Source organism: Cherax quadricarinatus, chromosome 38, assembly GCF_038502225.1.
Source record: "Cherax quadricarinatus isolate ZL_2023a chromosome 38, ASM3850222v1, whole genome shotgun sequence".
NCBI lineage: Eukaryota > Metazoa > Arthropoda > Malacostraca > Decapoda > Parastacidae > Cherax > Cherax quadricarinatus.
Genome location: NC_091329.1, coordinates 480,001 through 507,991, shown reverse-complemented (window position 1 = coordinate 507,991; position 27,991 = coordinate 480,001). Strand labels below are relative to the sequence as shown.

General features: G+C 39.5%; 2 protein-coding genes across 6 annotated transcripts in view; one reads left to right on the top strand and one right to left on the bottom strand.

Annotated features, from left to right (window-relative positions):
- Positions 1 to 25,507, bottom strand: part of LOC128692932 (N-fatty-acyl-amino acid synthase/hydrolase PM20D1) — a gene marked incomplete at its 3' end in the record, with an annotated part of 98,867 nt that extends 73,360 nt beyond the window's left edge. Inside the window, 1 exon segment of one of the 5 annotated variants that reach the window (XM_070091980.1) lies at positions 25,351 to 25,507. 5 annotated transcript variants of the gene reach the window in all.
- Hcf (Host cell factor) overlaps positions 24,106 to 27,991 on the top strand; it is a 107,644-nt gene continuing 103,758 nt past the window's right edge. Inside the window, exon 1 of the mRNA XM_053782283.2 lies at positions 24,106 to 24,321. Coding sequence (XP_053638258.1) covers positions 24,162 to 24,321 — 160 coding nt within the window. The 5' untranslated portion in view covers positions 24,106 to 24,161. The remainder of the gene's footprint in view (positions 24,322 to 27,991) is intronic.

Sequence of the window (27,991 nt, the reverse complement as noted above, 5' to 3'; positions counted from 1 at the left end):
GAAGCACATAGGTGGTGAAGGCTCGATCCTCCGTGAAAGAGTCTAGGAACCGGTAGACTAGAGGACTGAATTTTAAGAGAGGCTAAGAGCTAGAGCTCTGTCCCAGTAAGTACAATTCAGCTCATGCACACACAAATACACGCCTACAGAGAGAATGACAAATATTAGGAATACCCTATGGCTTTCAAAGGGCGGAGGAAAGGGGACCTTTAACATAGGACACCATCACTATAGCTTTAATTACAATCCCAGAATGGTCCAGCAGCAGGACGCGTGAAGGTGTCAGTACCAACAATGCTCTTACAAACGTTGCCAGGTCACCAACTGGAAAAGACCCGGGCCGGGAAACACCGGTGAACCCACATCAATCTTACACCATATATACAGTCATACTACAATACAATACACTATGTTTTATTCCAGAGGACGAGTACTCACAAATACGGCATATTTTTGCCTTTGGTTTCCTGTGGGAAACAAGAGTTGCCCAGATATGTATCTCTCCAGATTGTGCTTTTTGTAATAACCCATATATACAAAACTACAAAATATTGTATATTTAAACGAATTTGTTAAAATATACTAGTCAGGCTCTCAAAATTAATGCACAAAACGAAAGAGGTACACAATGCAGGTAACGACACTATTCACAAATACTACTACTGCTGCAACTGTTGCAGCAGTGAATGAAAGGAGAAATTGCAATTGTTACAATTGCTAGAAGGATACTCACGACTGGTGCTAGAGGAAGTGGCAGCACACGCTGCTAGGTTCTACATGCACCAAGTGAAGCTGTCAGTGAGGGACCAGCCACCACACAGTGGTGTCAACAAAATCCCTGGTTAAAACCCTTAAACAGTCCATACAGATCGACGTTCAAATTCGTACTGCTACAAAGTAGATCTACTTTTTTTTACATATTTTCAAATATAACAAAAAAATGTAGATAAAAGTTTTTTTACACGTTTTCAAATGTAAAACAAAAAAGATCTACATTTTTTTACATACTTTCAGATGTTGAAAAAACGTATACAGTGGACCCCCGCATAACGATTACCTCCGAATGTGACCAATTATGTAAGTGTATTTATGTAAGTGCGTTTGTACGTGTATGTTTGGGGGTCTGAAATGGACTAATCTACTTCACAATATTTCTTATGGGAACAAATTCGGTCAGTACTGGCACCTGAACATACTTCTGGAGTGAAAAAATATCGTTAACCAGGGGTCCACTGTATATACTTTTGGACCATTTAAGGGTTAAGTGAATTAAGTCAAAAGCCTATTCAACTGCATGAGGTTTGTCAAGGCCACATGCGTACATGCATTAGCACAGTCTTCACACAACATTTTTGTTGGGTTATTAATGGTTTAAGATAATTAGTAGTAGAAGATCCTCAAGCACAAATACCATAGTTTAGGTAAGGGAAGATTAGAGTGGTATAGTGTAAGCAGTGCCGTTTGGGGTACATAGTATCGTATCTTGGTTAAATATAAAACATATGGGCAACAGCATTACTTAGTGGTAATATAAATATTACCTGTTAACTGAATCCCTTGGTCAAGTGGTCCAGGATTAGAATGAGGCTATAGAAACAGCACTGTCAAAGGAAAATGTTCCCCAAAAATAAAAACATTAAGACAAAAGTGTAACGAAAATTCGAGATGCTATAATGATCTAGCTAGGGCAGCAAGGCACAGCAGGAACAATAATAAAAACAAAAGACGTCTTAAAGACGAGCGATTGCGACCAGAGAAGCTAAAATTGGCCAAAGAAGCGTAAAAATCTTTCGTAGCAGATGTAAACAGAAACCAGTTCACACAAGTATGGATCACCATAACAGGACATTCAGATCCTCGAGGAAGAACTGAAGTAATGGGATGGGTTCGTGAATCATGATGGTCCTCGCTACCTAATAACATTAGAGAGGTGCAGAATAAGCTATACGGAAAAACAAGAGATAACATCAGAGGTGAAATATATATATGGAAGATTATAGCTGATATGCCAATTAGTGATTGGGAAATATGGAATGAAATTAAACGAGGTCCGTCAACAGCCCTTGGGGATGGTGGTATCACCTATACTTCGTGTTTGCTTAGAGTGCTTCAACAACTTGGTCATAAGCACCACAGGACTGTCAAACTAAAATTCTGCTAAATATGTATGTATTTGGTTATGCTCTCACCTACTGGATATAAATTAAAGCTCTTACTAAAGTTAAAGGTCAACCATTATTATACATTATTATTATACCTTTATCTTCCTCTCCTCACCCCAACCCCACCCCCCCTTCTTCATATTCCATCCTTCTTCCCCAACTTAACAAAGGTCTGGTTACACTGTTCGTAACGACTCACGAAATCGTAATGACACGACTGCAAACAAACCACGGGTGGAGAAGGAACTTGCGGCTAGTGAGTCATAAAACTCCAAACCGGCGCGTTAGCCAGTCTGGTAGATGAAATAATACAGTCGGCTAACACCCAGGTACCTACTTACTGCTAGGAGAATAGGGACAGCAGGTGTAAGGAAATATGCCCAACGTTTCCACCCGGCCGGGGATTGAACCACTGACACTCAAGGTGTGAGGCAAGAGCGTTGCCTACTGAGTCACGGGAGGCAGAAAAATAATTCGACAACCACAGTAGGTTCTACTTTAAGGAGATACCTCAAACTGTATATGATATACGTTACAGTGGCCTCGCCTATTTAGGTTAGGTAAGTGTGGAAAATTGCATTTACTTGGATGTATAATTATATACACAACAGTAAATGAACAATGATAACTATTATTTATCAGTTAGACAAGTAGGAATTTGGGACACTTAGGTCGCAAAAAATGTCCCCCTTCGATACCTACCACTGTCATATCCACAAGTTGCTCTGGACCTATTAATTAAATGAAATATACATACACCAGGAATATTTTTTTTTTTTATTATCACACTGGCCGATTCCCACCAAGGCAGGGTGGCCCGAAAAAGAAAAACTTTCACCATCATTCACTCCATCACTGTCTTGCCAGAAGGGTGCTTTACACTACAGTTTTTAAACTGCAACATTAACACCCCTCCTTCAGAGTGCAGGCACTGTACTTCCCATCTCCAGGACTCAAGTCCGGCCTGCCGGTTTCCCTGAATCCCTTCATAAATGTTACTTTGCTCACACTCCAACAGCACGTCAAGTATTAAAAACCATTTGTCTCCATTCACTCCTATCAAACACGCTCACGCATGCCTGCTGGAAGTCCAAGCCCCTCGCACACAAAACCTCCTTTACCCCCTCCCTCCAACCCTTCCTAGGCCGACCCCTACCCCGCCTTCCTTCCACTACAGACTGATACACTCTTGAAGTCATTCTGTTTCGCTCCATTCTCTCTACATGTCCGAACCACCTCAACAACCCTTCCTCAGCCCTCTGGACAACAGTTTTGGTAATCCCGCACCTCCTCCTAACTTCCAAACTACGAATTCTCTGCATTATATTCACACCACACATTGCCCTCAGACATGACATCTCCACTGCCTCCAGCCTTCTCACTGCAACATTCATCACCCAAGCTTCACACCCATATAAGAGCGTTGGTAAAACTATACTCTCATACATTCCCCTCTTTGCCTCCAAGGACAAAGTTCTTTGTCTCCACAGACTCCTAAGTGCACCACTCACTCTTTTTCCCTCATCAATTCTATGATTCACCTCATCTTTCATAGACCCATCCGCTGACACGTCCACTCCCAAATATCTGAATACATTCACCTCCTCCATACTCTCTCCCTCCAATCTGATATTCAATCTTTCACCAGGAATACTGGTAAATATATAAATTTGTGGACTGTATATTATAAAATTATTATATATAAATTCACATATACATAACAGAAGGAAAATATATCTTAATATCACTCACCAATTTGACTGGATATTAAGTTGTATCATACTCAGAAAAACCTCGCTAACTAAATTTATGAAAACACTGGCCAGAATTATACATAAATCTAGAGAGCTTATCTGAGGTTCATGGAGCTGTCTTGTCCAGTCGTCTGATATCTCAAGTTATGCAGGAATGCACATCCAACAATTTTGCCTCCTATTTGAGAGGTGTCAATCCAATTTTAACCTCTAGAGCACGAAAAATTGTTCCCATTATATTAACGTTGTATCCAATTCAAAACCAAGTTGGCGAGTCTCGTCTGCGCAGACGCAGGCTTTCCGTTTTCTATGACATAAATATTATTAAATACAGTATGGCCATCTATTTACATATAAATACTGAATTTCTGGAAAATGTATACATGTACAGTATTTTCCACACTGCGGCTGGGCGGAGTTCGTTGCTAAACGACTCAAATTACTCCTTCCTTTAGGAGACAATTCCAGCCGGTTCTGGCTTGAGTGGCTGTTCTCCTAGTAGGTCTTACTACGATTTCGTTTTCCGGCATCACTTAGTCAGCGTTATCTTCCATATCACTTGTGTCACTTTCCCTAAGATTTTCATTTACGTTTGATTGAACACCTAACTCCAAGGGAATCAATTTATTAATTTTGCGTAAACTTTCCTGGCCACGACACAACACTTTGACATTCCTGACAACACCTTGTGCATCTGGGTACAATGTCAATACTTTGCCCAGAGGCCACAATGTTCGATGTTGTTCAGTGTCAATTAACACAATGTCACCTGGTTGAATGGTCTATCGATTTACTGCCTCTGTCGCACCATAAAAGTGTTCACGTAGTGTAAGAAGATATTCCTTACGCCACACATTAGACCAATGATCAATTACTTTATTTAACATTTTAAATTTATTACACAACACTGCCGCATCATTGTAATCTTCATCACTTTCTTCCGGATTATCTCTATAGACAGGGGCAGCTTCCAATTTCCTTCCACATATTAGGTGAGAAGGTGTTAATACATCTGCATCAGGTGTATCACTCATGTACGAGAGAGGCCTATTATTTATACAATTTTCTGCCTCCACTAACACTGCACGGAATTCTTCCAAATTAATTCTCTTCCGGTGTAGTACTTTGCGGAGACACCTCTTCACTGTGCCTATCAGTCTTTCGTACAGCCCCCCTGCCAAGGGGCTCTAGGAGTAATAAATTTCCAGGTACACCCTCGCTGGGTTAACAGAGATTGAACATCGTTACTATTATTTAATTCTATCAAGTGTTGAGCATCTGCTACAAAATTTGTGGCATTATCCGAAATCATCAACCTCGGACAGGATCTCCTAGCTGCAAATTTTCAAAACAGCTGTATAAACTGTTCTGCAGACAAGTCCTGTGCCACTTCTAAATGAACTGCCCTAGTAGCAGTACAGGTGAACAAACAAACATACACTTTCAGTGGAACACCATTTGACATACCTGTTAAAATTATTGGACCACTATAGTCTACACCTGTTACATCAAATGGTTTCACTAATTGTACACGCTCCTTTGGCAATGGTGGAGGACCTGGGTACATATAGGATCTGGCATCCACACGGCGACATATTACACAAGATTTAATCACCCTTTTTACACTTTGCCGTCCTTGTGGAATCCAGAAAGTTTCCCTAATACAATTTAAGGTATCTTGTACCCCACCATGCATTACATTTTTATGGGCATTTAGAACAATCAAAATTGTTAAATGATGAGTTTTGGGCAGTAAGATAGGGTGTTTAGCATAATCACCCAATTCAGCATTTTGTAACCTACCTCTGCACCTAATTACATTGTTCTCTAAATACAGCCCCAATTTCTCTATTATAGAACCTTTCACAATTTTTCTTTTCATCATCAATTTAATCTCATTTCCATAGATTTCCTCCTGTACCCTCTTTATCCAATATTCAAGAGGATGTGAAACTTATATGAAATATTCATCTTGTTTAGAAATTTAAACACCAATTTAGTTACATTGATTAGTTTGGGTAAAGAAGAATACCTATTTATATCAATGGCTAAGGAAGGACAAACTATTGGAGCAGTGGTCACAGTAATTTCAACAGGAGCAATATACGCCTTTTGTACAGGCCAATAAGCTTTATTTACCAACCAGCTCGGTCCTTTAAACCATGATACAGCATTTACAAATTTAGCATAAGGTAAACCTCGAGACAAGAAATCAGCTGGATTCTCCTCACCAGGTATATGATTAAATGTTAACATATGCTGACCCAAACTATTATACTTCTCTTGCATCTGATTAATTTCAGCGACTCTGTTTTGTACGTACACAATTTTACTGTTTCCATTACGAATCCATTGTAAGGATACCTCATTATCAGACCAAATTACAGTATCGCTAATATTTATCTCCTGCAACTTATTTCTTATATAATTAGCTAATTTGACACCTACATAAATGCCTGTTAATTCCAACTGAGGTAAGGTACGTGATTTAATTGGAGACATTTTAGCCTTAGACATAACAAGAGAAATAACAAAATTACATTGAAGATAAGCAACTGCTCCATATGCCAATTTTGAAGCATCACAAAAAATGTGGAGTACATTTTTCCCATTTGAATTGGCCACCTGGCATGGGAACTCCAACATTGGAATTTTTTCATAATCACCAATTAATTCATCCCACCTGTTAATGAATTCCTCAGGTAGAATTTCATCCGAAACACATTTAAGTTTCCATGCTTCCTGAATTAATAATTTCCCTCTTATAGTAAGGGGTGACACTAAACCTAGTGGATCAAAACATTTGGAAACTTCAGCAAGCAAAACTCTCTTAGTTAATTTATTGGGCATACTGTAATTATTAGGTTTTAACATTAACAAATCTCTCTCAGTATCCCAATTTAAACCCAATACATTACTACATTTTGGCACTTCATCTCCAGAGAAATCTTTACTTATTTTGTCCTTCAATTTGGACGAATTACTATTCCATTCTCTCAGAGGCATATTTGCACTTTGCATTATTTTATTAGCCTCTCCATAAGTCATTAACAGTTCCTCTTCAGTTGACGTCACACCCAGGAAATTGTCCACATAAAATTGTTTGCTCACTACTTTACTCAATGGACTTTCCGTACATTTAAGGTGTGAATTTATCGTCGCTTGAAGTAGGAACGGACTGGATGTAGCACCAAATAATATGCTCCTAAAGCGAAAGGTTTTCAGAGGGCTAAGTGGGTCAATAGGATTCTCAGGCCATACGAAGCGGGTACAATCCCGGTCAGCCTCTTGTAAACCCACTCTTAGGAAAGCTTTACTTATGTCAGCCGTAAAGGCATAATGCTTAACTCTGAAATTTAATAAGATATCTCCTAATTTTTCCGTCAACGACGGACCTGTCATCAAACAGTCATTTAAACTAGGTACATTTTTGTTACTCCTGGCACTACAATTAAACACAATCCTCAAAGGAGTGGTCTTAGAATCCTTCTTCACTCCGTGATGTGGCAAATAGTGACCATAAATTTTGGCTTGCTCAGGAGGTACCTCTTCTATAAATTTATTAATTAACTGCTCAGCAATTATATCATTACAGGCAGTTAACAATTCTGGTGTCTTACTCAGTTCGCGGAGCTGAGCCTTTAATTGTCCATATGCCATTCTGTAATTAGTGGGCAATTCTGGATGGTTCAGTCTCCACGGAAGTCATACCCAGTATTGTCCAGATTCAAATTTTACATCTCTCAGGTATTGTTCTTGAGTAAAAGAATCGTCTGGACTTTCTTCATTTACACTTATTCCAATGCTGTCTAATTCCCACAATTTATGCACTGGCTCAACACCATCCTTTATTCATTCATTCATTCATTAGAGGTTTGCCGGTAATTCCGGCCCGGGTCTTCTCCATATGGTGACCCGGCTGTGGCCCCCGGTTGGAGGTGTCGTTCATCTTCTTTCTTCTGTCTTCTTTCTTGGGCCCTCCGACCATCCTCTATGAAAGAATTATACTGGGGCACGACTTCATGAGTAAGACACACAGTTATGGTATTTGTAGTTTCCTCTAGTCATGAATTATTATTAAGTGGAATCCTACCATACATTACATGGCCTCCTGCAGTCTTCAAAAGGGTGACACCACATTTCTTTACCATACCCTTTACAAAGGAGGCATAATAGTCACTACCTATCAAAATATTTATTGGGCCTACAGAATCATCACTTACACCAGAAGGTCCTAAATTTACATTATGTGAGAGTCTTTCTGTAGCTTTACTAAGCCCTACTGTACATATATTTTCTCTGGAAGTCTATCTACAATTACTGCATTAACATGTTTTTTCTCATTGCCCAACCTGACAGTTACATAAACAGTGTCATACAATTGAGCTCTTTTATCTGAGAGAAAACCAGATAATTTTAAAGTTGTGGGATCTTCCATCTGTATTTTCATACCTGGGTTGCTTAAATGTGCGTGGATGTAGTGCGGATGACAAGAAACAGATGATTGCTGATGTTATGAATGAAAAGAAGTTGGATGTCCTGGCCCTAAGCGAAACAAAGCTGAAGGGGGTAGGAGAGTTTCAGTGGGGGGAAATAAATGGGATTAAATCTGGAGTATCTGAGAGAGTTAGAGCAAAGGAAGGGGTAGCAGTAATGTTAAATGATCAGTTATGGAAGGAGAAAAGAGAATATGAATGTGTAAATTCAAGAATTATGTGGATTAAAGTAAAGGTTGGATGCGAGAAGTGGGTCATAATAAGCGTGTATGCACCTGGAGAAGAGAGGAATGCAGAGGAGAGAGAGAGATTTTGGGAGATGTTAAGTGAATGTATAGGAGCCTTTGAACCAAGTGAGAGAGTAATTGTGGTAGGGGACTTGAATGCTAAAGTAGGAGAAACTTTTAGAGAGGGTGTGGTAGGTAAGTTTGGGGTGCCAGGTGTAAATGATAATGGGAGCCCTTTGATTGAACTTTGTATAGAAAGGGGTTTAGTTATAGGTAATACATATTTTAAGAAAAAGAGGATAAATAAGTATACACGATATGATGTAGGGCGAAATGACAGTAGTTTGTTGGATTATGTATTGGTAGATAAAAGACTGTTGAGTAGACTTCAGGATGTACATGTTTATAGAGGGGCCACAGATATATCATATCACTTTCTAGTTGTAGCTACACTGAGAGTAAAAGGTAGATGGGATACAAGGAGAATAGAAGCATCAGGGAAGAGAGAGGTGAAGGTTTATAAACTAAAAGAGGAGGCAGTTAGGGTAAGATATAAACAGCTATTGGAGGATAGATGGGCTAATGAGAGCATAGGCAATGGGGTCGAAGAGGTATGGGGTAGGTTTAAAAATGTAGTGTTAGAGTGTTCAGCAGAAGTTTGTGGTTACAGGAAAGTGGGTGCAGGAGGGAAGAGGAGCGATTGGTGGAATGATGATGTAAAGAGAGTAGTAAGGGAGAAAAAGTTAGCATATGAGAAGTTTTTACAAAGTAGAAGTGATGCAAGGAGGGAAGAGTATATGGAGAAAAAGAGAGAAGTTAAGAGAGTGGTGAAGCAATGTAAAAAGAGAGCAAATGAGAGAGTGGGTGAGATGTTATCAACAAATTTTGTTGAAAATAAGAAAAAGTTTTGGAGTGAGATTAACAAGGGTTGTTGAGGTGGTTCGGACATGTAGAGAGAATGGAGCGAAACAGAATGACTTCAAGAGTGTATCAGTCTGTAGTGGAAGGAAGGCGGGGTAGGGGTCGGCCTAGGAAGGGTTGGAGGGAGGGGGTAAAGGAGGTTTTGTGTGCGAGGGGCTTGGACTTCCAGCAGGCATGCGTGAGCGTGTTTGATAGGAGTGAATGGAGACAAATGGTTTTTAATACTTGACGTGCTGTTGGAGTGTGAGCAAAGTAACATTTATGAAGGGATTCAGGGAAACCGGCAGGCCGGACTTGAGTCCTGGAGATGGGAAGTACAGTGCCTGCACTCTGAAGGAGGGGTGTTAATGTTGCAGTTTAAAAACTGTAGTGTAAAGCACCCTTTTGGCAAGACAGTGATGGAGTGAATGATGGTGAAAGTTTTTCTTTTTCGGGCCACCCTGCCTTGGTGGGAATCGGCCAGTGTGATAATAAAAAAAATAAAAAGACACTTACGTTTCATGAAAGTATGCTGGGATCCCTGGTCCAATAATGCAGTTACATTTTTTGATTTATGCCTTTTATCATCAATTTTTACCTGTAACACAGGTAAGGCTACTTCAGCAAAACCATCATTATTAACATTAGCAGCAATTTTTACATTAGCTACTGTTGTGCCAGGATTGTCAACATTATCATTATCAACATTATCATATAGACCTTTACACATGACTATATGGTGTCTTCCTTTGTGACATTGATAACAGAAGTTTAATTTGGCATAACAATCCTTTACATTGTGATTACCTAAACACCTGATACATCTGTCAAGTTCCTCCAGTCTTTCAACTTTATCATTCCATGAATTGTATGCATTGCAATTCTTAGAAAAATGAGTACCCTTGCAGAAAAGACAATCTCTCCTTTCTTTGACTGGTTTCTTATTAACTGGGCTACTCTTAGGAGTGTATTTATTCTTCTTACCTTGTGGATTATTATTATTATTATAATCAAAGGGGAAGCGCTAAACCTGTAGGATTATACAGCGCCCGGGGGGGGGGGGGATGTGGAAGGCATTCAGGCTTAATTCGGGGAACTGGAGCACAGTTCCAATTCCCTAAATCAAGAGCCCCTCACCAACATCAAGGAACCTTCCATGAGGGGTTACCTTGTGGAGAATCATTATTTCTGATTCCTGCTCCTTGATATGCCCCTATGTAACTCCTTTTAGGAAATGAATTTTGATTATTAACATTTTGATAATTTTTCCCTTTGTGAGACTTGACAGATACCTCAGAGTTATTATGTGTTGCATATTTAAAATGAGTTGGTTGGCTGGTCTGCAACTGAACAATTAATTCTTGTAGACCTAGTCTTATTTCCTCCAGACCAAAATAACCCTTGTGATATTTGTTGGAGACCCATTCAAGTGTTTTATAGTTTAATTTATTCTGTACAATGGCACTCAATAACCAGTCTGATTCCTTCAGATTATATTTATTACTTAATGTTTTGGGATTGCTCTCCAGTTTAACTCTAAACTGCTGTAAACCTTTGTAAGTATGATCTGGAGATTTTAAATTAATAATGATATTCACTAGATCCAACCTACTTTGTTCTATATTACCATAAGTGACTTTCAACAAGTCAACTGCTTCCTTGTAAGAGTCATCTACATTGGGAAAGGCTTGTATGAGTATGTGAGCATCTCCTCTTACCTGTCTTTGAGGTAAAATAATTTAGTTACACAGGCTAGGTCACTCCTGTCATGCACAGCTGCTTTTAAAATTGACCAAAATTCCTCCTAATTTTCTCCAGGATTAAACACAGGTAAACATAATTCTGGGAGTTTTGGCAAAGACATCTTATTTGTTGGAGCAGACTGACCAACTGCCTGGTTTACACATTTTAATTTATTCAAGGCCTGACTTTTACAAGAAAGAATCTTTTCCTCTAATTCATAATACTGATTAATCATGAGATCTATTTCAGTCTCATCTACACAGTTTACTAATAAATCTCCTTCATATTTGTTGTAATATAATTTGTATGAATCATATCTATTCCCTAAAGCATCTAAATACAATTTTAAATCATCAGTATTCACAGTTTCTTGATTCATTAATTCCAAGCACTTATTATATGCCTTGGTTACATGAACTTTTTTAGCCTGTATTGATGCTTTCTTTACTCTATATTCCATATGTTTGTCTTCTATATTAATTTCCTCATTTTCAGCCATGATGCAATGTATTAAATTCAACTTAATAACACTGATTATGTACTAAATTATGCACTTTATAAAGGTAAATAGTACAACTTACCTTTAAATAAATTCTAGCTACTTGAGCTTAGCAATTACATGTAAAAAATTGTAATATAAATTTTAAATACACATTAATAATGTTAGCTACACTTGAGCTTAGCAATTACACATGTAAGAAATTTATATATAAATTTTAAATGTACATTAATACAAACCTTTAGCCAGCCTTGGCTTATCAAAATTATTATACAAATTAATATAAATCCTTGCCAGAATTTGGCATAGCAAAACTAATATTATACACATAAATATAATTAGCAACACTTGCCTTAAAATTACACATACATTGATATAAATCTTGGCCAGAATTATCTTATCAAATTAATATTGTAATAATTATAATCCTCTACACATTAAGTAAAATTAATATTATACACATTAATATAATTAGCAACACCTGGCTTATCAATTACACATACACTGATATAATCTTGGCCAGAATTGTCTTATCAAATTAATATTATACAAATTAATATAAACTTATCCAGACTTGACTTATCAAAATTAATACTGTAATAATTATAATCCACTACACATTAAATAAATTTGTGAACTTAACATCCACCTCCTTCTGTCATTTCACAGATAATTATTAGTAATTAACCAATTAATGACTTCACTAATTACCTCTGGTTCAAGAAGGACCAACGGGCAAATTAAATGTGGCAAATTGCATTTACTTGGATGTATAATTATATACACAACAGTAAATGAACAATGATAACTATTATTTATCAGTTAGACAAGTAGGAATTTGGGACACTTAAGTCGCAAAAAATGTCCCCCTTCGATACCTACCACAGTCATATCCACAAGTTGTTCTGGACCCATTAATTAAATGAAATATACATACACCTTAACTACTAGGAGGCCTGGTCGCAGACCGGGCCGCAGGGGCGTTGACCCCCGGAACTCTCTCCAGGTAAACTCCAGGTAAACTGGGAACACTTGGAAGCACTTGACTTGTACCCGTTGGAATGCAGGAGGGAGAGATATATCATAATCTACACTTGGAAAATCTTGGAAGGAATGGTCCCAAATCTGCACACAGAAATCACTCCCTACGAAAGTAAAAGACTGGGCAGGCAATGTAAAATGCCCCCAACAAAAAGTAGGGGCACCATTGGTACACTAAGGGAAAACACCATAAGTGTCCGGGGCCCAAAACTGTTCAACAGCCTCCCATCAAGCATTAGGGGAATTGCCAATAAACCCCTGGCTGCCTTCAAGAGAGAGCTGGACAGATACCTAAAGTCAGTGCCGGATCAGCCGGGCTGTGGCTCGTACGTTGGACTGCGTGCGGCCAGCAGTAACAGCCTAGTTGATCAGGCCCTGATCCATCGGGAGGCCTGGTCATGGACCGGGCCGCGGGGGCGTTGATCCCCGGAATAACCTCCATGTATGTAACCATGTAACACCAGGAATACTGGTAAATATATAAATTTGTGGACTGTATATTAAAAAATGATTATATATAAATTCACATATACATAACAGAAGGAAAATATATCTTAATATCACTCACCAATTTGACTGGATATTAAGTTGTATCATACTCAGAAAAACCTCACTAACTAAATTTATGAAAACACTGGCCAGAATTATACACAAATCTAGAGAGCTTATCTGAGGTTCATGGAGCTGTCTTGTCCAGTCGTCTGGTATCTCAAGTTATGCAGGAATGCACATCCAACAATTTCGCCTCCTATTTGAGAGGTGTCAATCCAATTTTAACCTCTAGAGCACGAAAAATTGTTCCCATTATATTAACGTTGTATCCAATTCAAAACCAAGATGGCGAGTCTCGTCTGCGCAGACGCAGGCTTTCCGTTTTCTATGACATAAATATTATTAAATACAGTATGGCCATCTATTTACATATAAATACTGAATTTCTGGAAAATATATACAGTATTTTCCACAGTAAGGTTCGTCAGGAAACAGGGCAAGCGTTTCCTGATGCGGGTCTTAGCTGATGACCCGCCGTTGGAGCTTTTGGTCATTTGACCGAGGTTTTCTGCTGGCTTACCGGTTCACCCCCTTAAAGATTATGGTTGCTTTTTTTTTTTTTTGACTATTTGTGAATAGAACAAGAAACCATCTATAAATATATTCTTAATAGGCTGTAAACTTGATTACACATGAAGGCGAGGTCATGCTTGGAAAAAATCAATGCAGAGGTAGGGAATGAGCTCAAGATGAGGGTCAGGGCAGATAGTGATTATATTAGATGCCTATGTAAGGGGAAGGGGAAGTGCCAAGTTATGGGTAACTTTATTATATGAACAGTGCTCTATGTGAGTGACGGGGCCTTTCAACATGTATCGTCCTTGTTTTGCTCGATGGTATCAGTTGGATATATTGTGGATGTCACCAGGCGGTGTATGTGTGTGTTTTTGTAAACTTGGTAAGTCCAGTCCTGGACCAAATGTACTTCTCAAGGGAGGTTCCTCGATGCTAGTGAAGGGCTCTTAATCTGGGGAATTGGATCTGTGTTCCAGTTCCCTGAATTAAGCTTGAATACCTTCCGTCCTCCCCCCCTCCACAGGCGCTGTATAGCTCCTATGGGTTTAGCGCTCCCATAAGAATAATAATGGACAAATGTAATAAAGGTTTCCCTGCACATAGTGTCTTTGTCACTGGTTGTCGTCTTATGCCAGTGTTCAACACATACCAAGGTAAACATGTACACTAGTTTTATAAATGTGAAAACGTCCTAGGTTAAGTCATCATAACATGTCACTTTGGTACCTCTATTTTTATTATATAAATTATGAGGCACGAATTAACAGGATTACCGACATGTACAATATGATAAGAATAATATATCTATATTAGACAATCTAAGGAACCTGATGCAATAAATGTTAAATAAAGGATATGCTAGGTTAAGTCATCATAAAATTTAACTCATGTTTATATATAGGACTATATACGATATATAGAATTATCCAATTGGTTATAATCATAACCATAATTTTTGAAGGAGTGGACGGGTAAGCCAGTGGAAAGCCTCGGTCAAATGACCAAAAGCTCCAGCTGCGGGTCGTCATATGACTAACACCCGCGTCAGGAAACACCTGTCCTGTTTCCTGACTGTGGAAAATTACATTTACTTGGATGTATCATTATACGTATACATAACAGTAAATGAACAAAGATAATTATTATTTATCAGTTAGACAAGTAGGAATTTGGGACACCTAGGTCGCAAAAATGTCCCCCTTCGATACCTACCACTGTCATATCCACAAGTTGCTCTGGGCCTATTAATTAAATGAATTATACATCTCCAGGAATACTGGTAAATATATAAATTTGTGGACTGTATATTAAAAATAATAAATGATTATAGATACACATATACATAACAGAAGGAGAATATCTTAAAAATCACTCGCCAATTTAACTGGAGATTAAGTTGTATCATACTCAGAAAATCTCACTGTCTATACATGAAAATAACAACTGGCCAGAGTTATAACATAACAGACTTATCTGAGGTTCCTGGAGTTGTCCTGTCCTGTCCCCTGATATCTTAAGTTATACAGGAATGCACATCCAACAATTTCGCCTCCTATTTGAGAGGTGTCAGCCCAATTTTAACCTCTAGAGCACGAAAATTCCTTCCCATTACACTAACGTTGTATCCAATTCAAATTAACAATGGCGACTCTCCTGTCTGCGCAGACGCAGATCCAGTTTCCCATTTTCCATAATATAATTCTTTTAAATACAGTATGGCCATCTATTTACATATAACTATACTGTATTTCTGGAAAATATATACAGTATTTTCCACACTGACAAACATTATGCCATATATGGAATTACTCAATATGCATCACAATTTGTACATATAACTGTAATACATTAGTATTTTGCCAACATAAATTTAAATTAACAGAAGTTTCACTCAGTATAAGCTAAAGTAATTTTGCTCATATTCCTTATTAACAAAATTAGTGTGGAAAATACTGTATATATTTTCCGGAAATACGGTAATTTATAGGTAAATAGATGCCCTATATTGTATTTTTAAAAGAAGTATGTTATCGAAAAAAAGAAGAGGGAGTCGCCATTTTGGTTTGAATGAGCCAAGTAAACGTTAGTGTAATGGGAAGAATTTTTCGTGCTCTAGAGGTTAAAATTGGGCTGACACCTCTCAAATAGGTGGCGAAATTGTTGGATGTGCAGTCCTGCATAACTTGAGATATCAGGCGACTGGACAAGACAGCTCCAGGAACCTCAGATAAGTCTGTTATGTTGTAACTCTGGCCAGTTGTTATTTTCATGTATAGACAGTGAGGTTTTCTGAGTATGATACAACTTAATCTCCAGTCAAATTGGTGAGTGTTATGATTAAGATATATCCTCCTTCTGTTATATAAATGTGTGTATATACTATAATCCTTTTTTAATTTTAATATACAGTCCACAAATTTATATATTTACCAGCATTCCTGGTGATGTATATTTCATTTAATTAATAGGTCCAGAGCAACTTGTGGATATGACAGTTGTAGGTATTGAAGGGGGACATTTTTTGCGACCTAGGTGTCCCAAATTCCTACTTGTCTAACTGATAAATAATAATTATCTATGTTCATTTACTGTTATGTATATAATGATACATTCAGATAAATGCAATTTTCCATATTTAATTTGCCCGTTGGTCCTTCTTGAACCGGAGGTAATTAGTGAAGTCATTAATTGGTTAATTACTTAATAATTATATGTGAAATAACAGAAGGAGGTGGATGTTAAGTTCATAAATTTACTTAATGTGTAGTGGATTATAATAATTACAATATTAATTTTGATAAGCTAAGCTCAAGGGTGGCTAAAGATTATATTAATGTGTATAATATTAATTTTGCAAAGCCAAAGTGGCTAGGATTTATATTAATGTATTTGTACAATATTAATTTGATAAGACAATTTTGGCCAAGATTATATCAGTGTATGTGTAATTGATAAGCCAAGTGTAGCTAATTATATTAATGTGTATAATATTAATTTTGCTATGCCAAATTCTGGCAAGGATTTATATAATTTGTATAATATTAATTTTGATAAGCCAAGGCTGGCTAAAGGTTTGTATTAATGTACATTTAAAATTTATATAATTTTCTTACATGTAATTGCTAAGCTCAGGTAGCTAGGATTTATTCAAAGGTAAGTTGTACTATTTACCTTTATAAAGTGCATAATTTAGTACATAATCAGTGTTATTAAGTTGAATTTAATACATTGCATCATGGCTGAACATGAGGAAATTAATATAGAAGACAAACATATGGAATATAGAGCAAAGAAAGCGTCATTGCAAGCTAGAAAGGGTCATGTAACCAAGGCATATAATAAACGTTTGGAATTAATGAATCAAGAAACTGTGAATACTGATGATTTAAAATTGTATTTAGATGCTTTAGGTAATATATATGATTCATACAAATTATATTACAACAAATATGAAGGAGATTTGTTAGTAAACTGTGTAGATGAGACTGAAGTAGATCTCATGATTAATCAGTATTATGAATTAGAGGAAAAGATTCTTTCTTGTAAAAGTCAGGCCTTGAATAAATTAAAATGTGTAAACCAGGAAGTTAATCAGTCTGCTCCAACAAATAAGATGTCTTTGCCAAAACTCCCAGAATTATGTTTACCTGTATTTAATCCTGGAGAAAAATGGGAGGAGTTTTGGTCAATTTTTAAAGCAGCTGTGCATGACAGGAGTGACCTAGCCTGTGTAACTAAATTATTTTACCTCAAAGGACAGGTAAGAGGAGATGCTCACATACTCATACAAGCCTTTCCCAATGTAGATGACTCTTAAAAGGAAGCAGTTGACTTGTTGAAGGTCACTTATGGTAATATAGAACAAAGTAGGTTGGATCTAGTGAATATCATCGTTAATTTAAAATCTCCAGATCACACTTACAAAGGTTTACAACAGTTTAGAGTTAAACTGGAGAGCACTCTCAAAACTTTAAGTAATAAATATAATCTGAAGGAATCAGACTGGTTATTGAGTGCAATGGTACAGAATATATTGAGCTGTAAAACACTTGAATGGCTCTCAAACAAATATCACAAAGGTTATTTTGGTCTGGAGGAAATAAGACTAAGTCTACAAGAATTAATTATTCAGTTGCAGACCAGCCAACCAACTCATTTTAAAGATGCAACACATAATAACTCTGAGGTATCTGTCAAGTTTCACAAAGGGAAAAATTATACCAATAGTAATAATCAAAATTCATTTCCTAAAAATAGTTGCATAGGTGCATATCAAGTAGCAGGAATCAGAAATAATGATTCTCCACAAGGTAAGAAGAATAAGTACCCTCCTAAGAGTATCCCAGTTAATAAGAAAGCAGTCAAAGAAAGGAGAGATTGTCTCTTCTGCAAGGGTACTCATTTTTCTAAGAATTGCAATGCATACAATTCATGGAATGATAAAGTTGAAACATTGGAGGAACTTGACAGATGTATCAGGTGTTTGGGTAATCACAATGTAAAGGATTGTTATGCCAAATTAAACTTCTGTTATCAATGTCACAAAGGAAGACACCATATAGTCATGTGTAAAGGTCTATATGATAATGTTGATAATAATGATAATGTTAACAATCCTGACACAACAGTGGCTAATGTAAAAATTGCTGCTAATATTAATAATGATGGTTTTGCTGAAGTAGCCTTACCTGTATTACAGGTAAAAATTGATGATAAAAGGAATAAATCTAAAAGTGTAAATGCATTATTGGACCAGGGATCCCAGCGTACTTTCATAAAACGTAAATGTCTTGATGGTATGAAAGTACAGATGGGAGATCCCACAACTTTAAAATTATCTGGTTTCCTCTCAGATAAAAGAGCTCAATTGTATGACACTGTTTATGTAACTGTCAGGTTGGGCAATGAGAAAAAAACGTGTTAATGCAGTAATTGTAGATAGACTTCCAGAGAAAATATCTACAGTAGGGCTTAGTAAAGCTACAGAAAGACTTTCACATAATGCAAATTTAGCACCTACTGGGGTAAGTGATGATTCTGTAGGCCCAATAAATATTTTGATAGGTAGTGACTATTATGCCTCTTTTGTAAAGGGTATGGTAAAGAAATGTGGTGTCACCCTTTTGAAGACTGCAGGAGGCCATGTAATGTATGGTAGGATTCCTCGTAATAATAATTCATGACTAGAGGAAACTACAAATACCATAACTGTGTGTCTTACTCATGAAATTGTGCCCCAGTATAATTCTTCCATAGAGGATGGTGTTGAGCCAGTGCATAAATTGTGAGAATTAGACAGCATTGGAATAAATGTAAATGAAGAAAGTCCAGATGATTCTTTTACTCAGGATCAATACCTGAGAGATGTAAAATTTGAATCTGGACAATACTGGGTACGACTTCCGTGGAGACTGAACCATCCAGAATTGCCCACTAATTACAGAATGGCATATGGACAATTAAAGGCTCAGCTCTGCGAACTGAGTAAGACACCAAAATTGTTAACTGCCTATAATATAATTGCTGAGCAGTTAATTAATAAATTTATAGAAGAGGTACCTCCTGAGCAAGCCAAAATTTATGGTCACTATTTGCCCCATCACGGAGTGAAGAAGGATTCTAAGACCACTCCTTTGAGAATTGTGTTTAATTGTAGTGCCAGGAGTAACAAAAATGTACCTAGCTTAAATGACTGTTTGATGACAGGTCCGTCGTTTACGGAAAAATTAGGAGATATCTTATTAAATTTCAGAGTTAAGCATTATGCCTTTACGGCTTACATAAGTAAAGCTTTCCTAAGAGTGGGTTTACAAGAGGCTGACTGGGATTGTACCCGCTTCTTATGGCCTGAGAATCCTAGTGACCCACTTAGCCCTCTGAAAACCTTTCGCATTAAGAGCGTATTATTTGGTGCTACATCCAGTCCGTTCCTACTTCAAGCGACGATAAATGCACACCTTAAACATATGTAAATTCCATTGAGTAAAGTAATGAGCAAACAATTTTATGTGGACAATTTCCTGGGTGTGACGTCAACTGAAGAGGAACTGTTAATGACTTATGGAGAGGCTAATAAAATAATGCAAAGTGCAAATATGCCTCTGAGGGAATGGAATAGTAATTTGTCCAAATTAAAGGACAAAATAAGTAAAGATTTCTCTGGAGATGAAGTGCCAAAATGTAGTAATGTATTGGGTTTAACTTGGGATACTGAGAGAGATTTGTTAATGTTAAAACCTAATAATTACAGTATGCCCAATAAATTAACTAAGAGAGTTTTGCTTGCTGAAGTTTCCAAATGTTTTGATCCACTAGGTTTAGTGTCACCCCTTACTATAAGAGGGAAATTATTAATACAGGAAGCATGGAAACTTAAAAATTATTAATACAGGAAGCATGGAAACTTAAATGTGCTTGGGATGAAATACTACCTGAGGAATTCATTAACAGGTGGGATGAATTAATTGGTGATTATGAAAAAATTCCAATGTTGGAGTTCCCACGCCAGGTGGCCAATCCAAATGGGAAAAATGCACTCCACATTTTTTGTGATGCTTCAAAATTGGCATATGGAGCAGTTGCTTACCTTCAATGTAATAGTGTTATTTATCTTGTTATGTCTAAGGCTAAAGTGTCTCCAATTAAATCACATACCTTGCCTCAGTTGGAATTAACAGCCATTTATGTAGGTGTCAAATTAGCTAATTATATAAGAAATAAGTTGCAGGAGATAAATATTAGTGACACTGTAATTTGGTCTGATAATGAGGTATCCTTACAATGGATTCGTAATGGAAACAGTAAAATTGTGTACGTACAAAACAGAGTCGCTGAAATTAATCAGATGCAAGAGAAGTATAATAGTTTGGGTCAGCATATGTTAACATTTAATCATATACCTGGTGAGAAGAATCCAGCTGATTTCTTGTCTCAAGGTTTATCTTATGCTAAATTTGTAAATGCAGAGGCAGTAAATCGACAGAACATTCAACCAGGTGACATTGTGTTGATTGATACTGTACAACATCGAACATTGTGGTCTTTGGGCAAAGTATTGACATTGTACCCAGATGCACAATGTGTTGTCAGGAATGTCAAAGTGTTGTGTCGTGGCCAGGAAAGTTTACACACAATTAATAAATTGATTCCCTTGGAATTAGGTTTTCAATCAAACGTAAATGAAAATCTGAGGGAAAGTGACACGAGTGATCTGGAAGATAACGCTGACCAAGTGATGCCAGAAAATTAAATCGTAGTAAGACCTGCTAGGAGAACAGCCACTCAAGCCAGAACCGGCTGGAATCGTCTCCTAAAGGAAGGAGTAATTTGAGTCGTTTAGCAACGAACTCCAGCCGGCCGCAGTGTGGAAAATACTGTATATATTTTCTGGAAATACGGTAATTTATAGGTAAATAGATGCCCTATATTGTATTTTTAAAAGAAGTATGTTATCGAAAAAAAGAAGAGGGAGTCGCCATTTTGGTTTGAATGAGCCAAGTAAACGTTAGTGTAATGGGAAGAATTTTTCGTGCTCTAGAGGTTAAAATTGGGCTGACACCTCTCAAATATAAGGCGAAATTGTTGGATGTGCATTCCTGCATAACTTGAGATATCAGGCGACTGGACAAGACAGCTCCAGGAACCTCAGATAAGTCTGTTATGTTATAACTCTGGCCAGTTATTTTCATGTATAGACAGTGAGGTTTTCTGAGTATGATACAACTTAATCTCCAGTCAAATTGACGAGTGTTATGATTAAGATATATTCTCCTTCTGTTATATAAATGTGTGTATATACTATAATCCTTTTTTTAATTTTAATAAGCAGTCCACAAATTTATATATTTACCAGCATTCCTGGTGATGTATATTTCATTTAATTAATAGGTCCAGAGCAACTTGTGGATATGACAGTTGTAGGTATCGAATGGGGACATTTTTTGCGACCTAGGTGTCCCAAATTCCTACTTCTCTAACTGATAAATAATAATTATCTATGTTCATTTACTGTTATGTATATAATGATACATTCAGATAAATGCAATTTTCCATATTATTATTATAATCAAAAAGAAGCGCTAAGCCACAAGGGCTATACAGCTCACAATTTTCCATAATTAGGTACAATTGCATTGCAATATTCCCTAGATGTATATGTAAATGCCTTATGGTGGAATTAATGACTCATACAGCTTTAGCATTTTTTAGAATAAAATAAAGATGGACGAGAGAGATTTAAACTCAATGGTGTGTATACTATGGCGTTCAGGTCATTGTACAATATTTATGTATAACAGATTGAAATGAATTATTATTAATATGTAAGTTCCCCCATTAACAAACTATTTTCTATAACTACTGCTTTCGTTTTCTATGGTCACTCAGCCTGCACTAACAAATCCGTCTTGAAGTATAAGATAAGATAAGATTTCGTTCGGATTTTTAACCCCGGAGGGTTAGCCACCCAGGATAACCCAAGAAAGTCAGTGCGTCATCGAGGACTGTCTAACTTATTTCCATTGGGGTCCTTAATCTTGTCCCCCAGGATGCGACCCACACCAGTCGACTAACACCCAGGTACCTATTTGCTGCTAGGTGAACAGGACAACAGGTGTAAGGAAACGTGTCGAATGTTTCCACCCGCCGGGAATCGAACCCGGGCCCTCCGTGTGTGAGGTGGGAGCTTTAGCCACCAGGCCACCGGGCCTAGGAGTGTTTCCTCGCTTATATAACGTATTATGTTGTGAATTCTTTCATTTTTCCTCCACCACTCTTATCTAAACCTCAAATTGTAAGTATGTATGAAGGTGTATGTATGTATGTATGTAGGTGTATGTATGAAGGTGTGTATATATATATATATATATATATATATATATATATATATATATATATATATATATATATATATATATATATATAATGTGTGTGTGTACTCACCTAGTTGAGGCTGCAGGGGTCGAGTCCTAGCTCCTGGCCCCGCCTCTTCACTGGTCGCTACTAGGTCACTCTCACTGAACCGTGAGTGTGTGTGTGTCGTGCCGAACAGGTAAAACTTGACTCACGAAATCGTAATGACACGATTGCAAACAAACCATACCACGCTCTTCTTGCCGAATAAGGCAAGCGAAAATTTGTGTATACAATAATTTCGCAAAAAGCTTTCTGAACCTAACGAAAAAAAATATATTTCATTGTTTGTTTATTATTAAATTATTGTCAATTTATCTAAAATATATTTAGATGGTTCAGGCTAAATTAAATTACGATTGTTATAATAAGGTTAGGTAAGTTTTCTAAGGTTCTTTTGGCACAAAATTATTAATTTTTATATTAACATAAATGGAAAAAAATTATAACTAAACGTATAAGAGAAAATTTTTGAAGGGCCTTAATTTTAAATGAGCTCTTGCTAAGTGTCCAGTTTTACCTATTCGGCACATTATGTATATATATATATATATATATATATATATATATATATATATATATATATATATATATATATATATATATATATATATATATATATATATATAGTTTTATTCGATAACTTTGAAGTACGTAACAGTTTCAAGGTAATAAAATATTGGTAATACGTACTGAGAGAGTTAATACTGCTACACCTCTTAAGTGATACTACTGGCTTTACAAGTCAATGTTGACGGTGATAAGGAGCAAAAAAAAAAAATAATTTATCAGACGGTGTAACAGGCTTACAATTTATCAATTATGATATAGCTTCAACAATGAATGGATTTTCACTTGTTATTAATATACAGATGATATGACTGAAGCTGGTAATTATGAATATGAAATTTGATAGCTTCCCAATTATTATTATTATTATAATAAAAAAAAGAAGCGCTAAGCCACAAGGACTATACAGCGCTAATAGCTTCCCAAGAACAGCTCGCTTATGTATAATTAAATATTATAATTATAACAGTACTATTGACATTTTATATTAAACAGTTTAACATATTAAATACAACGCATAATATGAACCATAAAACTAGACAAAAAATACATACGACTTTGTTTACTGTGCTTCATAGTGAATTATACGGAGTGTTTTACTCTTATCTGTCACCTATATTTATTAAGTATTTTGTAGTATATCATGTGAATGCTTCATATGCTGGTAAAGTAGGATAAAGTATAATAATAATGAGAGAGAGTATGGTTGCGCATGGCGGGTGTCAGGCGAGGTTCACACTGGCGCTGTGTACTGCTAGCAGAAAACATTTCGAAGATGCGTCAAGTCAAGTATGGCTGCGCCCATTCTTAAGTGGAAGCGGGTCACTAATACCACGGGCCCACAGCCCAGACCACGGCATGGGCACCGCGCTGTCGCTATCAAGGATCTAATGGTCGTGTTTGGGGGTGGGAATGAAGGGATAGTGGACGAATTGCATGTATACAACACTGGTAAGTGATCATTACTCCTTGCTTCTCTGGTGCCTTAGTTCTAGCAGTATGTAGATACAGCGCGCATCTTGGTGTAGTTAGATGAGTAGAGCGTCTTGGGCGATGCTCTTCTTCACGTAGACGATCTTCCTAGGTTACCTAGACACTGCTCACAAGAACAACTGTGAATGGAAGATTGTTTGTTTTGAAAGTTTTCAAGATGGCCGCCCCCTATGGACTGACGTTGAAGTGGTGTTAACGCAGCTTTTATTTAAATCTCTCTAGGGAAGATAATTCCTCGACTATGCTATGTTATAAGGAAATTTGTATTGTGTTATCAGTTACCATTGCCATAATGGTGCGATCATCTGTCATAGAAGAATTTGACATTTAGATGGGTTGATCCCGGGCAACTAACATGGCGTCTAGTCTTTGACGTTCTTCTGTTTATGTTGCACATCCGGGGATTATAAACAAGATTATCCCTTAATTTTGACGTTATTGACTTGTGTCTGACTCTGTTTACCTACACGGAGAACAGAGACTTGGTGTAGTTACAAGTTACCATCACATTATTGACTGTTATTGAGCTGCGTGAATATAACACGCGTAATAATAATGAAGCGGGGAGGATGCCGGCCCGAGTGAACAGCCTCAGTGATGCTATTTAGGGGGCGGTGGGAGGGAAGGCCGAAGAGCCGCAGCTTTATCCAGGGCGGCGGAAGGGAGGATGGAAGAGCCGCATCTATTTTTCTCTCGAGAGGGAGGGTAATGGAAGAGCCTCTTTGTCAGCAGCGAGGCCACACACACGCCTGCCAACCCTCCCACCCTCTACACCTGCCAACTCCTTTCCACCACCACCTCTCACACGCCTGTCAACACCACCTACCACCCTACACATGCCTGCCAACACCATTTAAAATCCAGCCACCTTACACAACTGCCAACACCACCTACCATCCAACCACATTACACATACCGGCCAACACCATCTACCATCCAACCACCTTACACATACCTGCCAACACCATCTAACCACCCAACACATACCTGCCAACACCCGCTTTCCGTATTCCTGCCAGTGTACATGATCTGCATGCCTGCCAACATGTCTACATCCCTGCCAACCACCCAGCACCAGCCTCCACACTCTTGCCAACCACCCTCCACTAGCCTCCACACTTGCCAACTACCCTCCACACTCTTGCCAACCACCCTCCACACTCTTGCCAACCACCCTCCACTAGCCTCCACACTTGCCAACTACCCTCCACACTCTTGCCAACCACCCTCCACTAGCCTCCACACTTGCCGACCACCCACTACTAACCTCCACACTCTTGCCAACCACCCAGCACTAACCTCCACACTCTTGCCAACCACCCTCCACACTCTTGCCAACCACCCTCCACTAGCCTCCACACTTGCTGACCACCCACTACTAACCTCCACACTCTTGCCAACCACCCAGCACTAACCTCCACACTCTTGCCAACCACCCTGCACTAGTCTCCACACTGCCAACCACCCAGTCCCAGCCTTCACATTACTGCCAACCACCCAGCACTAGCCTCCACACACCTTCCAACACAGTACTAGCCTCCACACCTTCCAACAACCAGCCCCAGCCTCCACACTCCTGCCAACCACCCAGCCTCCACACTCCTGCCAAACACCCAGCCTCCACACTCCTGCCAACCACCCTTCACTAGCCTCTACACTCCTGCCAACCACCCAGCACTAGCCTCCACACTTGCCAACCACCCTCCACACTCCTTGCAACCACCCAGCCCCAGCCTCCACACTCCTGCCAACCACCAAGTACCAGCCTCCACACTCCTGCCAACCACCCAACCCCAGCCTCCACACTCCTGCCAACCATCCTGCACTACCTCCACTCTTGCCAACCACGCTCCACTAGCCTCTACACTCCTGCCAGCCACCCAGCACTAGCCTCCACACTTGCCAACCACCCTCCACTAGCCTCCACACTCCTGCCAACTACCCAATCCCAGCCTGCACACTCCTGCCAACCACCCAGCACTAGCCTCCACACTTGCCAGCCCCATCCTTCACACGGCTGCCAGTCACCCTCCCTGGCCACACAGGGCTGCAACCCTCCCCCCACACGGGGCTGCCAACCCCCCCACACGGGGCTGCCGACCCCCCCGCCACACTGGGCTGCCGACCCCCCCTCCACACTGGGCTGCCGACCCCCCACCCCGCCACACTGGGCTGCCGACCCCCCACCCCGCCACACTGGGCTGCCGACCCCCCACCCCGCCACACTGGGCTGCCGACCCCCCACCCCGCCACACTGGGCTGCCGACCCCCCACCCCGCCACACTGGGCTGCCGACCCCCCACCCCGCCACACTGGGCTGCCGACCCCCCACCCCGCCACACTGGGCTGCCGACCACCCCCCCGGCCACACGGGGCTGCCAACCATCCCCGCCACACGGGGCTGCCAACCATCCCCGCCACACGGGGCTGCAAACCATCCCTGCCACACGGGGCTGCCAACCATCCCCGCCACACGGGGCTGCCAACCATCCCCGCCACCCGGGGCTGCCAACCATCCCCGCCACACGGGGCTGCCAACCATCCCCGCCACACGGGGCTGCCAACCATCCCCGCCACACGGGGCTGCCAACCAGCCCCGCCACACGGGGCGGCCAACCCTCCCCGCCACCCGGGGCTGCCAACCATCCCCGCCACACGGGGCTGCCAACCCTCCCCGCCACACGGCTGCCAACCCCCCCTTCCCCGGGCCACACGGCTGCCAACCCCCCTCCCCCGGGCCACACGGCTGCCAACCCCCCTCCCCCGGGCCACACGGCTGCCAACCCCCCTCCCCCGGGCCACACGGCTGCCAACCCCCCTCCCCCGGGCCACACGGCTGCCAACCCCCTCCCCCGGGCCACACGGCTGCCAACCCCCCTCCCCCCGGCCACACGGCTGCCAACCCCCCTCCCCCGGGCCACACGGCTGCCAACCCCCCTCCCCCGGGCCACACGGCTGCCAATCACCCCACCACACGGCTGTCAGCACCCAACACTGGTTTTTCTGTTGAAATTAATTTTCATGCATCTCATTTACTCAGTTTTGTTTTTAATACTAATAATTGTGTCTGTTTTTACTGTATCATAAAATTGTAGTTTAATAATAAAAAAAAACCTTATGGAAATAAGTCACTTGAATTTTTTTTTGAGGTTAACCTAATACTTGACATGTATTTATTATGCAAGATAATTGCAGTCATACAGAGATTATATAATTGTACTTGAATAAACGTTTGGTGCCAATGCTTGCCAGCACCCATCATGGCTACCAGCACAGTGTAGTTCTTGTAAAGACACATTGCAAAAACACACAACAAAAAAAAGTATCCAAAACGGTGGGGATCCTCTTCAAGATAGGATACTACCAGCCGCAAACTGCCCTTCTCACACTATACCATTCACTTGGGGTTCAACTGCAGCAACACACCTAAAGCCAATAATAACCCAACAAAAAGCAGCAGTAAGAATAATCACTAAATCCCATCCCTGGCAAACCCCCCCCCCCACTCTTCATAGATCTAAACTTACTCCCTGTTCAGAACATCCACACTTACTACTGTGCAATCTATATCTACAGGACCTTAAATTCCAATATTAACTTTGACCTAAAATGCTTTCTTGATAGTTGT